The following is a 17,773-nucleotide window of genomic DNA, read 5'->3' as shown; positions in this document are numbered from 1 at the left end:
AGATTAAATCCCCGACCTTTTATGGTAAAGAAACCATTAATTTCAAGTAGGGCTCATGAAAATAACATTAAGGTTGCCTGACTGGCTAACTTAATTTTCTTGTGAACTATAACACATTATTCAGTTGACAAATATGAAACGAGAATATCATGTTAAAATTGTCACAAGATAGATATGATAAATACCCGAGTTCTGATATTAAGGATGTTCTGTAATATTTGTCATGCTTGTTATGATCCATTGTTGAAGTTCTGCAAGTGACAGAAACCCAATTGAGTTTGACTGTATTTCAAACAAAAGTAACATTCACTGAAACTTGAATACCAGATTTTATTCCTTGTATTTGGAAGTGTAAAAAGTGCATTAACACTGTCACACATGCTTTATTTATAAATTTAAGTTTAAAGCACAGATGAAATGAAATTAAGCCTTAAAACTAAGTCCCATACCACATTAAAACTTTTCACAGTTTGCAGTTATTGAGGCAATTAATTTGAGATATATTTGCAGTGGGGCTGGGACGAGTTCAAATTTACTACCCGGTTAGCCGATCCCCTATTACCCGGGTACCCACTGCAAGTCTCAAGAGTAGGTAACAAAATGTCAGATTGGATTTAATTGCAGTGTTAAATGGTAGTGTTTTCTATTTTGGAAACAGAACACAAACTCAACATATGATTGTTAGAACATAGAGACTTTCAACACATCCTTTTGTCTAAAATTGTGCATGATACACAAAAAATAATAACGGGTGGTATGAAATGATTTCACAAGGTTTGGTTGAAAAGTTCAGTGCCGCTTATTGTTAATGGCTAAAATGACAATACATGATCAAACTCGATTATTTACAGACCGCCGTCATTTAGTTGAAATATTGGTGAGTACTTCGTTAAACAACAACAAATAAACAAATCTGACACAACTAACCCAAAGGATCTAAGAGGCACGCGTGGATAACATAATATGCTAAAAGATATGTCTTGAGCCATATCGATTTTAATCATACTTGGTGGCAAACAAATTTTTGCATTCGCACTGTTAACACAACCACAATAAAACCGACCATAACCCACCTAAGAGACTTCCTGGCAGTTATAGTAAGCGATCTGTACGTTAATATAACAACAAGCCGACCTTCGACAGAAAACAAATGCGTAAACAGATCCGCCATGACAGTAGCACTGAGCGCAAGTAATTAATGGGAAGAGTCGCGTCCCTTGCAAGATGTATACCACTCGATAAACGTAGCGCTGTGGCCTGGTCTGGGAAAGGGACGTATACTGACTCGACCCCCAAAATTGACAGACACCCTCCCTCTGAGAAAACCGGAAGTGATGTAAAAATTGCCGCTGAACCAAACAACGTTCTGTCTGGATCCACTGAAAATAGTTCCCCTTAAAATACGTGATATCTAAACTGGCATGTCACCTCGATATATATCTTGATCACTGAAGTAGTAGAAGTGATTGATCCACATGTTTCATGATAAAACCTAATAATTGATTTTCACATTAAAACGTTGAAGGGCGCACTGGTGTATTCTTTCGCAGGCGTCCAAAATGGCGACGAATTCTGCAGCTCTGAACGCTGGTGCTTGATACCGTTTCGTGTTCTGAACACTTTCATTCAAGGTACATGACCCACCAATGATCAAAACAATGTTGTATTATGTGCCATTGATGTTCAAAAGGGATATTACTGTTGATGACATCAACTGCAGAAGATATTTTGTCTCCTCGTCTGAAAAATGCAGACATTCCAAAATGTGATCTGACATGCTCCATGTCAACCAACACGGGATTCAGCTTAACGGCAGTTGATGTGAATGTAACACACAAAAGCAATGCAATATTTTGTATTCAATTTGTAGTGATTTTGTTAAATTGAAATACGAATACTTTATTTCACGATAAATGTAAATAATGCCACACCAGACACTATTGTAAGCATACTAATCGCCTATGTCTGTTTGCATGTAGAATGATACACATGCAAGACGCCATTCGAGATCTATCGTTGCGGTCTCTATTTATATACATGGTAGCCATTTCTCATTCGATACTATTAGACATGTCAGATTGGGATCTACATTTGTGACACTCCGTGATACTAATTGCTAATCATAATACAAGCACTTGTTGAAGCAAGTATTAATAAAAGGGTACTGCACTTTACTGGGCACTCTTTTCGGATGTCAATAAGTACTGTGAGCAGTGGAGGATCAAACTCGCATTACCAGCATAAGACTAAAGGAAGTTGAAATCCTAGTCAACTCATTCTTTATAAGCAAAGCGATTGAGACAGTCTAATTAGCAAACACTTTACCACTACTGACAAATAATGACTGCTCATTTGCCTTGTGATCAGCACCTGATTGATTACCTTTCTGCACATGCACGGTAACCCCATTATTACTTAAAATGTTTTACATATTTACCTCAAATTACATTGGATTAATTCATTAAGATGGGCGAATCAATGAAGTCACTGATGCCGAAAACCTGATATATTTAGTTGCCTCTTATGATCATGATATAACCATTTAGATTCATAGATGTGTTAGGGAAAAATATATGACACTTAGAATCAATTTTCCTTCAGCAAGACTGTGTGTATTACAGAAGCACCATTAATCTTTTATGTATCTACAAGACTCATAACTACTGTTTTTTGTAAGGTTGTGATTCTCAAATTATTTATTGTCTGTGAAAATTTAGTATATATAGTATACACAATGGTTGTTAGGTGCAGATGTAACGAGAAAGAAAGGTCTTTAATTAAGAATATTATATCAGATTTTAGAGACAAATAAAATGTCATTTATATTTTAAAAGTCTCATTACACAGTATCCCATTCATTCCTTGCTCATAGTCATAGATTTTCTCTGGTATAGACTATCTTCTAGGGTAACCATGGTGACCCTGATGTTCTCATATAATATTATCATGATGTAAATTGATGTAAATAATATAGGGTTTTATGAGGTGCACAAATGTTGAGAATGGACGCAGAAAAAGAAAATACTGCTCCTCAAGGGATGCACATTAATATCCATTGTACCTACAGCGCATCAAGATCAGTTATGGGTGTCTGTCATTTCATCCATCAATCATGGCCACTGTCCACTGGATCCAATACATTCCAGGCTCTAATGTAATTATCAAAACGTACAGTACACTACACCATTTCGTTTTCAACAGAACCCTCATATTGCCAGCTTGGACCCTCAAAGTTCATTGGCAACCCCATTGTTGTAAGTCAAGGGAAAACTCTGAACAATATATACAACAACTTATTATGTGTAAATAATTGATTTGTTATTATGTGACAAGAGATCTGTTCACTTTTTGTCGCAAAATGTCAATTGACAGACTCAATGGCTATTAGCATAATATTAATAAGGAGAGACAAAAGTTGTGTTTTGTTGTGAATAGAACGTCTGATTTTAAACATATTTCTTGTATTTCAGCAGCTCTAAGGTTTGAGATTTCCTCAGTGAAAGGTATACCCAGGGTATGACTGGATGAATATGGCAACTGGAGGTATGCCATACTCAAAGAAGGACTCGAAACAGCGAAGTAACTGGCAGAGATCTACCAGCTATTCAGATCGAGATGATGCCCACAGTCTCAATAGTGTTCCAAATGATGTGCGCATTAACAACTGGGTATGTGATATTTGCATATTTATGTTGGTGGTGCTATGATCGAGCCACAAAGTTCCAGCAGCTTGTGTATTCAAAATGAATATGCGTATGAATAGTATGTGGATGGGTGACACAAGCAAAGAATGTACCAGCAGAGACCCTGATGATAATGCATGTCCCTGTCCTTTCAAAAGTTGATCAATGTCTCAGTCTATTCTCCTGTTGTTCATGATGCCTATCAAGATTTTATATCTGCCAGACCTTTTTAGACATTAAAATGATTTATTTTGTAGGACTTCTCTGATTGGCGACCTAATTCCCAATCTGTAGATGTAAAGCGTCGAAAGAAATCAAAAGGTAATCCTGAACGAGAACGTGAACAGTCACTTTCACTCGACTCCCCACCTCACAGAGAAGGTGAGAAGAAGCAGAGGACGCCGTCTACTTTTCCACGTACAAAGTTTACGCCATCCACACCTACACAACAGAGGGTTGCATTGGAGAATCTACGTCAACAGCTCACGTTTAGCGATTTTGATGATGTAAGTACACAAGACATGCAGATAGACCTCAGACAAGACATGAGGCTAATCCATAACAATGAAGTTCAGAGAATGTTTTCCTCAGTTTGAAGTCCAAATAAGAACCGTGTAGTTTGAGCTTATCAAGAATGTCTAAAGTTTATTATACAAACACATTGAACATGTTCTTTGTTTCTTGACAATCTTCTGATATAGTGTGCTTTAGGAACCCTGTTTTGTGAATTTATTTTTATTAAGCGTTCTAATCTTGTTGCTTTTGTGTGCTTTGTAGCAATGCAGCACTGATGGTGAACCAAACAATGAAAGAATAATGAACACACGGAAACGACATGGCTCCAACTACTCCCATCCAGAGAGTGGGAGTCGTGGAGATGGCAGTCGTGGTCAAAGTGGGAAGAGCACTGATGCTGCTGCTGCAGCTGGTGGTCACAGGGAGGTGAGGAGCAACAGAAATAACAACAGAGATGATGCAACTACCAGAGATATTGGGGTACGTAAGATGGGCAATGGCATTTCTCCCCAAAAATACACAACCTTGCAGAATATGGCATTAGAGAGAAGCAATAGGTTTTGCAGTCGATATGTATGATGACAATATTTTGCAATGGGGTGGGTAGGGTTAAACTGTTGTAACATGGCATTTCAATAATGCAGGAAACTTGTGAAAACTTTGAGGTACTGAGCATTTTATCACACTATTGTGTTGGAAGTGTTTTATGTCTTAAAGTATGAATATAAGTAATTTGTACATATTTTTGGGGTGACTGTTTTTAAGATGAGTTACCTAAAATGAGGGTCAGGTTGTTTCAATGTGTGTTCTGTGTGATTGTCACCATACCCTGACCATGCTGACAGCGTTGATTGTTCATGCTATCATCATGATCATGACTAGGTTATTTACAGGTCACCATGATGTGCCTTCAATATTGTTGAATGCATATCATAGTTTATAAAACATTTATTGACTCAAGCACAGGTGTAGTGTCAGATTAATGATTAAAAATGGGTGATGATTATGCTTATGGATTGTGAGATCTCCCATTCCAACCATAGTGTTCAACCTTTTACAGTTTGACACATTTGAACCACCAGATTTGTTTGCAGCAATCTGAATCCCATAACCAGAATGAATAAATGTTGGTATTCATGAATAACCATGAAAACAGCTGACTTTTTACGTAATTGATATTAGATACTGAATGGGATGCTCTCTTTCAGCCTGATAGCAACCAAATCGTTGGGCGACTAATGCAGATTCGAGACTACATCAAGCAGGCCAACTCAATGATGGACAACCTGAAGAAGAGAGGGGACCCTGTAAGTTGGAAAACCCATCTTATGAATACAAGTTGACACTGATGAATTTGATGAGAGTATATTTAGAGAATAAAGAGCTCTGAAGAATAACATATGATCTGTTTAGGCATACATAATCTGTGTCAAGTAGGTTATTCTATGTATTCCTTGTGTTATCCATATATATGTGAAATTTAAAAGTAAGAAAAATGTATGTTTGCAGCTCATGAGATGACAGCTTGGTCAATTTGTTGTTGTAACTAGGTGGCAAAACAAATTGAGATGTTATGATGGTGTGGCATTGTTTCCCCAATCATTGAAAACAATGGAACCACTGGCGTGAATTTGCCAATCAGTTTTTCAGTACTATGTCGCATTTGGATTTATGAAAAAGGTTGTTTTTTTCCCATCTCTTGTATAGCAATATGGTGAAAATATTGATATTACATCATCTGCATATGATATGTATTTACAATCGTCTACAAAACTGTTCACATTATCAATAAGGTTGATTACAAGTGTTCGAGGAATAACATGATAAATGGAATTATTAAACTTATCCTAACTCACACTATGCATACCTCATTTGTCGTTCGATCCTAAGTGGAAACATGACTAAACAAATCTCTACAGCTTCACCTGATCACACTCTAGCATCACCTTGGTCACCTCCCAACAATCTGGGTCATGCACGCTTTTCATATCGGTCGACTTACATGCACTGAACACATGATTTCCCCAGCCAACTATTCTCTTTCTAATCGTCATGGTGTAGTGATATGCAAATTGCAAGAGAATCTATTTGACTTTTTCTTTGTTCATTTTTTCTCTCTTTATTTCTTCTTCTTTGTCGTTTTTTCATCATGGACGAACAGTCTACTCATCTTCCCTCGTGTCTTACCTCCAGACGGGTCCTCTCTCCAGCCGACCAACACAATGTTTGTTCAGACTGTTGTGGACCCTGTGTCAAATGCATTGACTTGCCTGATGAATCCTTCAGTATTTACCTTCACAAATGTTGGCATCGAGGGCATAAGATGCTCTCTTAATCTGCTGAAAAAACGACAAATACAAAGAGAACTCTTGAGGAAGTCCCAAAAATCAGCAAAACTATCAACATCTTTGACAATAAGGGAAATGTCTAACCCCGCGCTTCCCATATTATCTGTTGACAACGGCAGTGCATCTGGCAGCTTTCTGACAGAAGAACTTTCCGCCTTGACCACTCAGCCCATCACAAAGAATGTAACCTCGTCAGCTATGGTGAACCAACCTTGGGGTTTGGATGTATGGAAAGTTCTGTCGTATTGGATCCGACCAAACCTGTATTTTTCTGAGTCGGCTGCGATGCCTCTAGCTTCTATGAAGCCTACTCTAGACCCCCTTTCTTCATCGCCCATGCCGAGGGTACTCGTATGACACCGCTTAACTGAAGTTCCATTCTGTCGAGCTACTATCCCTCTCCTTTATGTGATTTTTCTTCTCCTGATCGTTACAGACACAACCCTCGTAGCTCTGCTACTAATAGCAGATGACCTTCCCCAAAAGACATGCATTGCACGCTTTCTTCTACACACCGCTTGGGTTTCCCGTCTCTGCTTCTGGTTTGAAGTCGCCTTCTGTGACTGTACAAGATCATTTGGTGACACTAAAGTCTTCCACACAGATACTTCCTACTTCGTGGAATCCTATTGATTTAACCTCCATCCCAGCACAACAACTTCAGTCTCTCCTATAAGCTGGTACGTCAGCATGCCTCCCTCAGACTGGTCCTCCTAAGGATACAGTAACTTCTGTTCCAGCTTCTCTTCAACCTTATTTCACTGATAGTCGCACCTCCTCCTGTGCCAGTGGATGATTCAGTTGATCGTCATGCCTCCCCTGCTTCTTCCTCAGGTAGTTTGACACTGCAGATCCTTAATTTGGATTCCAGCTTCGAGGACTTCAACCAAACCTTCTGCAACTTCGCCAAATATTACACTCCCTCCCAGGCCAGTTTTAGAGGATATGGCTACAAATCTGGATAAAGCCTTTGCGTCTTTTCACCAGCTATACCATCAATTACAGTCTCGTTTTGTGTTTTGATGCTGGCACTCATGGCCTATCAGTTTCTGCTCCTGAATTAGACAGTGACCTAGTGACTTAGCGACAGGCACCTAAACGTCCGTTGTCCTTCTCTATGGTGAACGATAGAGAAGTGCACCTTGACATTACTATTCACCAAACTCTACCCCTGGTCTCCACTATTCTCTCGGCGACAGAGGCTCTTAACACAGTTTTGGATCATGCATCACGCTAGCTTGCTTTCGATGTGTTGATGGTCTTATCCAGGACAAGGTTACAGCCATTTTAGATCTTCTTGCTCATCACACAGGGTTAATTGAGTGAGGTTCATGCATTAGACGTCAACAGAGTTAGCTTCGATTGTACTTTACTTAGGAAAGTTTTTCTGGGCTTATGATGGAATTTTATTGCCAAAAATCAACTTTCTGGACAATCTGATTGGTTATTTACTATCCCGCCTTTGACGTCAATCTTGAAGACGTATCCTTGTGTCCCATATGTGCGCTTCAGATCTATCTTGTTGCGGCAAAACCTCTTCTGCGTTCCCGTAAGAGACTTTTTATCTCGCTTTCTGCTACAGCTGTTACGGAAGTTTCCCGTACCACAATTTCGGTTATTCTCCCAACTTATACTTTTGCTGGCCTACCTGCTCCAGTCGCTTCCAACCCTCACGAAACTCATGCTGTTGCCTCTACTGTGGCTTTGCACAACCTCCGTGACATATCTGTGACTGAAGTCCAAGTTCTGCATCAATTTGGGCCAATGGTTCTCACACAACAAGTCTCCAGGGCACATCGGCGCAGATAGGGCGAGATGTGTACCCGATCGAGTTCCTTGTACTACGTCTCTCTGTGGATACAATAAACCTTGCCTTGATTCTTTGAGTTTATTATAATATTTCGTGTTTTCCCAGACAGTTTCCCATTGGAGGATACATTCACTCACCTGCAGAGACTTTGGTCTTCATCTGGAAGTCCCTGTCCGGCACGGCCGGGTCCCGGTGTCACGATCCTCTATTCCACTAACCTGTGCTTTGGGCATGTGTTGAGGGGTATTTTGTGGATGTGGTTGATAGTTGCTCTTCTCGTCTGAACCTATCGATTCAAACCCTGAGGCATGATTGATGGTTTTGATGAAGCAATGCCAAGCTTGCTTGTCCTATTGTCCATTAGAGATAGTGAAAAAAAGCTTGCTTGTCCTATTGTCCATGGGAGATAGTGAAAAAAAGCTGGCTTGTCCTATTGTCCAAGGGAGATAGTGATTTCCCTGTCTCGTAGAGTTCATTTTCTGGATTCCATTTCCAAATCGATTATGAGTCGTACATTGTAATGTCTGGCTTTACATTTACACTCCTTTACATGTTACACGTTACACATAACGTGCCCCACTTCAACTGTTCAGGTATGAGGGTCACAACACTCTTTTGGAGTGTTTCTTCCCTGTCCTCAAGCTTTATGTTATGACTCAAGACGGTGTTACTTCATATGGTTCTGTATCACCATCCAACCATGGGATAAATGTATACTATGAGATAGGCTAAATATTAATTGTAAAATTATTTTTTTAAACTTACTCTATCTCACACACTATATGCCCACCCATTCATCCCCACATCACAAGAACTCTAGCCTATTAGCTCTAGAAAGAGAATGAGTTGGCTTGGGAAATCCAGTTTTCAGGATCGAAAAAAGTGCATGGTGTGAGATAGGGCAGGAAATTGGCACTAGTCCTGTAGTCCTTGCCTAACAGGGGCGGTCGGGTAGCCTAGTGGTTAAAGCACTCGCTCGTCATGCCGAAGACCCGGGTTCGATTCCCAACATGGGTACAATGTGTGAAGCCCATTTAAATACAATGTATTTAAAATTTACAATATGTCCAACCTTTTGTTACAACCGACTGTAATCAAAATTATCTCTTTAACCTTTTCACTTGAATGTAAGACAGCCATCAAGTACAAACTTAAAGGTAGATGGAGAGGTCTTGTTTTGTTGCAAGCTTTAAAAAGATTCCTTCAAAGAGTTTGTCTTGTTACATTATAGGATGACCTACAGAAAGCCAGTAAATTATCACAGGTGATCTCATCCCTCAAGGAACAAGAGTTTACATCACTGGACAACTTGCAGAAGCTCTGGGTTAGTAGTACAGTTATAATTGGTTGTGTTCATTTGTTATAGAAATCTTGTAAGGAAGACTTGGAAAAGTTGAAAACCCTTATAGACAATCTGAAAGAGCAGGAACGAGGCTACATGGGCCTGCTTCAGAGGACTCTGGTGAGTAGGGGAGGGTTATAGGGCAGAGTTCTATTGCAAGTAAATCTACCTTCTTTCATCCTTACATATATGACACTTTACCAAAGTTACTTGAAAGTCTTCCTGAAGAAAACTCTAAAAAGCATGAAATTATGAAGGGTTTGTTTAAGTTGATTTTGTTTTTATTTTATTTGGCATGAAGTTCTTAGGGTCAGTTGTTGAGTTTGAAAAAATAAATGTTAATTCTGATTAATTGCAGGATGTTAAATAGTTGAACTGGCATGTACATGTATTTACTTCTGAGGAGGCGTTCTACAAGGTGTTTACAATGGCCAAGAGCCTTCATACAATATCTTGTATGTAGCTGTTTTTTTAGTGTTAAAATAAGAATAAATTTCAACCTTTTTCTTTCTTTTCTTTCTTTCTTCTTTCTTTCTTTTTTTTTTGATTGTGGCTTTTGGCTTTGGTTGGTTGAATTTGTAAACTCAGAAGGTTAAGAAAGTGTCGCCTAACAGTATGAAGTATTGTGGGGGACATATTAGTTAACTGGTTATACTGGTTCAATAGAGAATACCTTGATCAAGTTTTCAAATCTAACTGCTGTTACTGGTTTTGTTCTTTGCCTTTTGTTGCAATGTTTTAATCATTGCTTATTTTGAGTCCAGAGACCCTTGATCATATGTGAGAAGTTATATGACATTATTTCCAGATTGATAAATCAATGTGTATATTCATTAATGTTTATAGTCATGAAAGGGGCAGTACGTTATCCGTAACCCCCCGAGCATACTCTGCTCTGCTCGCCATGTTCTGCAAGAGAAGTTTCTGCTCCAGTGAATACACTGTGGGTGCTTATTATTATTAATGACCAACATATTCTGAAAAATGAACACTTTTTGGTGCACTTTCATATTGTTTTGCATAATTATATAGATATGCTTCTACAATTGCAACAGTGTGGTGCATGACAAAATAGCTTTACACATCGAATTGACAGTGTCGCTAACTCTGTGTAGGGCTTCTCTGACAGCATGTTGAGCCATAAACCAATGTAAACAGTTTAGAATATTTTCTCACTGAAAGTTAAACATTTCTTGGCATAAGTTTATCTAAATGTGTAGACTCTTCAAAAACAAGTAAAAAAACATGCAATATCTTGAATGGACTGTGTTCAATGTGACAATGTGGCACTGGGCTGGTCGCAAGAAACTGTGGCTAGTAGTGTTCTGCAACGAGATTGGCTTCATACGACCAAGGCATTTATATGGTATTCTAGGCTTTGATCAACGCTGGCTTCTATTCTCATCAAGCTGACAATTGGTATCATCTGTAAGAAAAACACAGGTGGTTTCTCTTCAATCTGCCTCCAATAAAAACATGACTGGAGCCAGAATCTTCTGAGCAGTGCTTGGGTTGTTGGCTTCACTGTGCACAGCCCTATATTGTTTTTGTTTGAGATTTGAATCATGCACGAACTAAAGGTGTGACTTCACACAAAGAAAATATTTCATTCATGATTTAAGAACACCCAGAACAGTTGACATACAGGCACTTTACCTGTACTGTGTGTAATGCATTTATTGTTCTTTATCTTTTATTTGTTCATTGAATAAGAAGTGAAATGAGAAGGAAATTATCACTTGTAGTGTTAGAAAATGATCAATGTTGGTAATATAAAGCATGCAACCACATACAGGCAATGAGAGATGAGTCTGGGCTGCTGGAGAATGGAGCTGTAGCCAGAGCAGAGGCTGATGGAGGCAACAAGCGGGATTCAGATGACACAGCATCAGTTGATCTGGATGTTGACACTGATGCTTCTGAAACAACTGTAAGTACTTGTGTTATAGACGTAATGGGCCGTCTCCGTGGTCTAGTGGCAGAGTGCTGCCTGGAGAGCAGAAGGTCCGCTGTTCGATCCCCGGCCATGTCATACCAAAAGACGTTAAAAAGATGGTACTTGTTGTTACCCTGGCTGGCCCTTGGCATTAAGGGGCTAAAACAAGGACTGGTCTGCTCGGAGTCAGTATACTGTGTCTGAGTTGGGTATTCATGTTAAACCGTGGCATGGTATGTCAGAGGGTTAGCACTTTAAATCAGCATCAGTCCGGACTAGTACAAGCAGCCACAGACACACACATGCATGCACATTGCTATATAAGTGCAATAATCTTGGACGTGAGTTTCACCTCACCTATGGACATAATAATGGTTAAACACACAACCATGATTTGTTTATGGTTAGTGCATTTTGTCGAGGTTGGGGTTAAGTTTTTCGCTGTATTCAGTTTAGTAAGCATGGAAAGTGAGGTGTTTTAATTTATCTACGTGTCTTTTATCAATGGTTGACATGAGTTACACTGAGAAAAAATAACTGCACTAAGAGTTTTATCTGGAAAATAGTGAGGAAATTTGATCAATCATAGAAATGTTATGGAATTTGAGTTGTTGGGTAATTGGGTTGATTAAGATATTTGGGGGTAATAGGTGATTGTACAAAACAGTTATGTGGTATGGTTTTATCATCCTTTATCAAATCATCTGATAATTAAAACTAACGTACCAGTACTTGTGCTAGTTTAGTTATTTGAGTTAAGTAACACAGAAGTCTTAATGTTGGTGTTTTGTTGCATTAAGGAGAATACACAGAGTTCCTCATCACGTCCTCGCATTGAAGACAAACTTGGAGCAGATTCTGAGGCAGAGGAGAGTGGTGATTCCAATACTTCTCATGGAGATTCCGATAATATGGATAACACAGTTATTCAAAGTTTGTCTGGACGAAGATCAGACTGGGGTGGTGTTGAGGAGAGTGGCCAACAGGTGGGTGTAGGAAAAGAGCTATTTTAGAACATTATAGAGGCTGCTAAATTATGAACAGTTAAGTGATTGTTTGGTCCAGACTCCGATCTTTTCAGACCGCTGTCCTAAAGTAGGAATATTGGTGAGTGCTGCATTAAGCAACGAACTAATTAACCACTGAACTGATTGCTCACAGGCTGTTTGGATCAGCTACAAAGTTACACACATTCACTTACTAATTGCATGAAGAATTATGGGAAGTGATTTTTATTCAGTGGTTGTTTTTCAGATGGATGAGCAGCAAGCTTCTCTTGCCAGACAGGGAGAACTTGAGAGTTTGAGGAGACAAGAAGAGTTGCTCCAAATTCTTGTAGAAAAACAGGATCAGGTAGTTACAGATCAGTTCTATCCCAAACTGCAACTATTTTTCAAAATATATGCTGTGAGCATATTATAGAACATCATTTACTATCTACCATCCTTCCCTAAATATGTCATTCTTCTGTCGGGAATATAACACATATGACTCATATCAGTTCATGGGATTAAAACATATATTCATGTTTCCCTGGCATGATTAGGGGTGAAAAAAGTTTTCATATTTTCTCATAAACTACAATACCCAGAAAAACGAAACTTTAAGAGTATGTAAAAGTGAAGATGTTAATTATTTAAGTAAATAAAATCTCTGTAAGCATGGTAAGAAACTAATAACTCTTAAGGAGTTTATGAGAAGAAATGGATTTTGAAAATAACCAATGTATGGTTCTTAAAATGTTTTCGGATTGATTTGAATGAGATTTCCTTTTCAGCTGCAGCAGTTGCAGGACCGCCAAGAAAGTCTCTTGTCCATGAAGAATAAGTGTGAGAAGAAACTGGCCATGGCACAGGCCAAGGAAAGAGCAAGTTAGTTTGACTTGTCTTTGTATTTGTTTATTGTTCCCATGAGATGTGTGTTGATGTTACAGTATTGGCCAATCTCACATGGATGTGAAATCGCCGCGGAAACACGTAAAATCACGTTTTTTAAAACAGTAGTCCTCGGAAAAAAATCATCTTCCGCGTAAAAATTAAATCAATGATAAAAAAAAAAAAACTCAGAAAAATATGATCGAAAACTGGACAAGCATTGCGGATTGCCCTGTTTTCGATCAGAGCTTTCACCAGCTTAGTTTTTCGGACATCATACGTTTTCTATCACAAATACTTGCACTATAACGTGGGGTGTGGCGTCACACAGAAATTGTAAATACTCAGTCAGCTGATGGCTTGTTAATGTTGTTTTTAAGATAAAGTTGTCTTTTAGCCTGTAAGTGAATGAGATGTTTTACAGTTGTTCAAGTGATTAGCGAGAAAACTATGAATGTTTCTTCAGCGTCCAAAACCCCATAACATGGGGATATATGTTGTATTAATGTCTTATGTTTGCCCGATTTTTTAAAAGTGCTGATTTCACTTCGAAATTTTACTGCATCTGCCATCTTGTATATTTGACTTATTGACTTTTGCCTTGACTTATTACATTTTTTGGTGTGAATGTTGTCCAAACTGCACGAAATTGCTTGAAATGCAATCAAATGTTTAAAAAATTTCCCCCAGACCCTCCCTAGACTTTTCATCTTTTTCACATCCCTGAATCTCAGGAGGATTGAAATATAGTTTAAGACCAGATAAGGAAACATTCAATTGTTTGTCATTGAGCCTTTGCCAAATAGTCTCTACCAAATTTGCTCACATATTAGCCTTCAATGTTAAAACAAATGTAATTGGAAGGGTCCCTAATGAAAAGACATAGTAATAATTTGTAGATGTCCTTTTAACCTGTAGATGCATGTTGTTGCAGTTACGGACCCTGGTGCATTTGTAGCAGCTGTGTCCAGTGCTGCTCATCCGGAGGAATCTGAAGCCAAATCTAACATTGTTGGCTACCCTGAGTCAGAGACAGAGGAAGAACCTAGCAATGACCTTCTTCCGAAGGAGCTGCTTGAGCTGCGAAGACATCTAACAGTCCTCAAAAATGAACTAAAGGCAGAGGTGTGTAATCTGAATGCTGATTGACTGTTGTTCTGAAAATGTAGAAATTAATGTTACTACATTTTGACATAGTGACTGATTCTAAAATGTGATTTTTTTATAGGCTCATTATAAGAGACAACTTTCATTTCAGCCCAGTGACAGTGTTGAAGATGCTGAACCATCTATGGTTGCTGTTGGGGAGCAGATCCTCGAGGATAAACTCAGGGACTTGCAAGACAAGAAACAACGAATGGACAGTTTACTTAGAGAACTGCAGGGATTACGATCTCATAGGCTTGATCTGCTCCATGGTAAATGATTTACCAAAAGTGTTTTTCTGTGAACTTAAGTTATTATCCCACGTTTTGAAAAACGATGGGATATTACTATCAGCATGTCCATCTGTTTACCGTTTCCAGAGCAGAACTCCTAAACTGTTGAATGTTTCTTGTTGAAACTTGCTATACAGATCAGTCTAGTGGTGAATTGGTGCCTTTTGATGATTTGGGACATTGAACAGCATTATTTTTTCTTCACTTAACTGAAGGTATCCAATGGCAATGAGCCAAACGTTGGGGTATAAGTAGCCATACTCTGTTTCTGAATTGCACCAGACCAGGGGGATATGTCATTTTCATATATTATTATGTGGCTAGTTATCAAGTTATCCTTGAGGACAAATTATCACCAACCCCCTGTTATAGAGCGCATGTGATAGCATCTCATTTTACTTTTTCTTGTTTTCATTAGAAAAGAGAAGTATATATCCGAATATAATGAACAAAACTGACGTTTGTTAGAAAATATTAAAACCACACCATATAAACACCTTGCTCCAATACAACTTCAGAAAGGACATGCAAACAGCATTATGTGTCAATTCTTAATTTGAACCAATATGTTAACCCAGAAATATGTTAATAAACGAACTTAGTATGAAACCAACAAACAACCAATAAGTTATTATGAATGTTTGAATACCTAGCTGAAAAGCTATTAAAAGTGACAACTGTCCATACCTATCGAAAATATGTAGTTTTTTTGCTTTTGTTTTTGAATTCTTCTTCTCACTTGAGTTCTTAACAAAAGTCATTTCTCTAATAATTGTATTGTGTACTTTTACAGAATCGGATATGACAGAAGGGGCTTCAGAGCAAGTAGCTGTTCCTGAATCCTTGGCTGATGTGCCCGACATTGATCTCAGTACTGTTTCGCCTCAGGGTGCTCAGCAGTTGAGAGAAGCACAGGACAAATTGGGGTCAGTTCACATACCTGACAGTTATCACAGCTTTCGAAAACAAAGTCTACTGTTTACAGTCATGATGAACCAAACATATTGATGGTAAATGAATTATGGAGCCTCTGTGGGGCATCTTGATTATCATTTCTACTTTTAACATTTTAGTAAACTGCGTGAAGTTCGTGAGAGGCTGAACCAGCTGCGAGATTTGGTGTCCTATTACCAGACAGTGAAGGGTGAAGGTGACGTGGGAGCAGGTGGTGAAGGTGCAGAGCAGTCTTCAGCAACAGCATACAGTGACTATGGTGCCGACATGGACCCACAAGCTATGCTGCAACAGTAAGTTGATGACATCTCACTCAGTCAGTTATCCCCATGGGAGATAAGGTCTTCAGTAACCCTTGTTTATTGTAAGAGCCAACCAGTGATGGTTATAATGTGTGACCCAGAGGTGTACAGTATAACTGATGCTATGGTGGCATGATTTTCCATACTACCTTGTCATTAGTTACATATCCAACTTTTACATGCCACTCACAGATTCAAATGAGATGTCTTTATTACGAAGGGGTCAAATGGAGGCAGTAAGGTTTAATAGAATAAAAGAAATGGTTTTCAGGCAATGTTTTGGGTTTTTTTAAATAAAGTGCGGGCAGTGGTTGTTTTTTTCTTTTCATTTGTTGTTCAAACTAGTATGTTACCAAATAAACAGTTGTGTAACCAAATAAACAGTTGTGTATCATCAACCTGGGAAAGGGCCTCCCTACATAAATGTATTCACTGTAATACAGTATTTGACTACCATTGGACTTGGCTTCTTTTTTTTTAACTCTTTCAACACCGTAGGCCGGTTATCCGGCCAAGAAGCATTGAGTCCCAAGACACCGCAGGCTGGTTATCCGGCCAAGCCGTAGTCACATCAAAATAGTATATATTTTTATGGACCTACCTGTAATGTCATTCATTTATTAAATCTTTCACATTTCACAATGTCTGAAATTCATATTCCATTTCAATTTCACATTTTTTATCGTTAAATTAAAAATTTTTTCACTATTTCTCGCGATGTTATTGAAAATAAAATTCTCGGACACACATTTCGACAACGGGTCCACATCGAACACGCCAAAGAGGAAAATAAAGACGTTTTAAACAAATCTTTAAATATATTATACAAAGTAATAAATAAAATCAACAAAAATATATCTAAAAGTAATCAAACTTACATCTAAGTTATTATTTCTATCTTTTCGTGCGATCGCATGTATTGTAAGTCAAATGACATCTCGGCTTTCGTCGCCTTGAATTCTCGGCTCGGACACGATGTTTAATGCAAAAATATATGCATGAAAAATCTTTGTCACAGCTCGTAACCTAGCATGATACATTCACGAAGTTCCATATTTTTAATATATATCGTGATTTCCTGCTCAAAACGTTCAGAATAACACGATTTAACAAAATTCTTTCGCAAACTTCTGTAATTTATCGAACACGAGCTTGGTACCACAGCTGTATTCTCTTTCTGATTAAATCCTCCTTGGGGCACTTATTGCATTTTCCTTGCTCAAGAAAATCTACATGACATAGTTGTAACCATTTTCCTTTATAAAAAATGTTACCACACAAAAAACTTCGTTTTTTGTATGATATACGACCACCCTTACGGGGCCTCACCACCAATGGCGCCTCACGCCAGGGGGAGCAACTCTCACCCAAATCACTTTCCTTATGTCATCTGTAAGAGACAGACGTGTTGATTTTTCACACAAGACAAATAAGAGAAATCTATCGTTCGACAAGAACCATGGCTGACCAAACTGTATGTATGGTACATTTCTTTCATTGCAAAGGCGTAATACCTCGCATTGTGAAGATATAGAGTTGTAATTGACGCCACGTGCACGGTACCTTTGA

At 38.5% G+C, this 17,773-nt stretch overlaps 1 protein-coding gene across 6 annotated transcripts in view; it reads left to right on the top strand.

Annotated features, from left to right (window-relative positions):
* The first annotated feature begins 1,553 nt into the window (after nt 1–1,553).
* The window catches only part of LOC139450588 (pericentriolar material 1 protein-like), a 47,398-nt gene continuing 31,178 nt past the window's right edge, over nt 1,554–17,773 (top strand). For 3 of the 6 annotated variants that reach the window (XM_071232348.1, XM_071232346.1, XM_071232344.1), the window contains exons 1-14: nt 1,554–1,631; nt 3,471–3,668; nt 3,941–4,189; nt 4,461–4,679; nt 5,408–5,506; nt 9,724–9,819; nt 11,495–11,629; nt 12,436–12,621; nt 12,890–12,988; nt 13,413–13,506; nt 14,444–14,634; nt 14,768–14,927; nt 15,742–15,874; nt 16,022–16,195. In XM_071232348.1, the coding sequence (XP_071088449.1) occupies nt 3,525–3,668; nt 3,941–4,189; nt 4,461–4,679; nt 5,408–5,506; nt 9,724–9,819; nt 11,495–11,629; nt 12,436–12,621; nt 12,890–12,988; nt 13,413–13,506; nt 14,444–14,634; nt 14,768–14,927; nt 15,742–15,874; nt 16,022–16,195 (1,979 nt within the window). In that variant the 5' untranslated portion in view covers nt 1,554–1,631; nt 3,471–3,524. Of the gene's footprint in view, nt 1,632–3,470; nt 3,669–3,940; nt 4,190–4,460; nt 4,680–5,407; nt 5,507–9,588; nt 9,682–9,723; nt 9,820–11,494; nt 11,630–12,435; nt 12,622–12,889; nt 12,989–13,412; nt 13,507–14,443; nt 14,635–14,767; nt 14,928–15,741; nt 15,875–16,021; nt 16,196–17,773 lie in introns of all 6 variants that reach the window. The other 3 variants (XM_071232349.1, XM_071232347.1, XM_071232345.1) reach the window with 3 other exon arrangements.

The sequence above is a fragment of the Haliotis cracherodii genome, unplaced genomic scaffold, assembly GCF_022045235.1.
Source record: "Haliotis cracherodii isolate W230 unplaced genomic scaffold, xgHalCrac1.p SCAF_8, whole genome shotgun sequence".
NCBI classification, from domain to species: domain Eukaryota; kingdom Metazoa; phylum Mollusca; class Gastropoda; order Lepetellida; family Haliotidae; genus Haliotis; species Haliotis cracherodii.
Note: the sequence above shows the minus strand (reverse complement) of the source record. Positions and strands in the feature narration are given on the sequence as shown.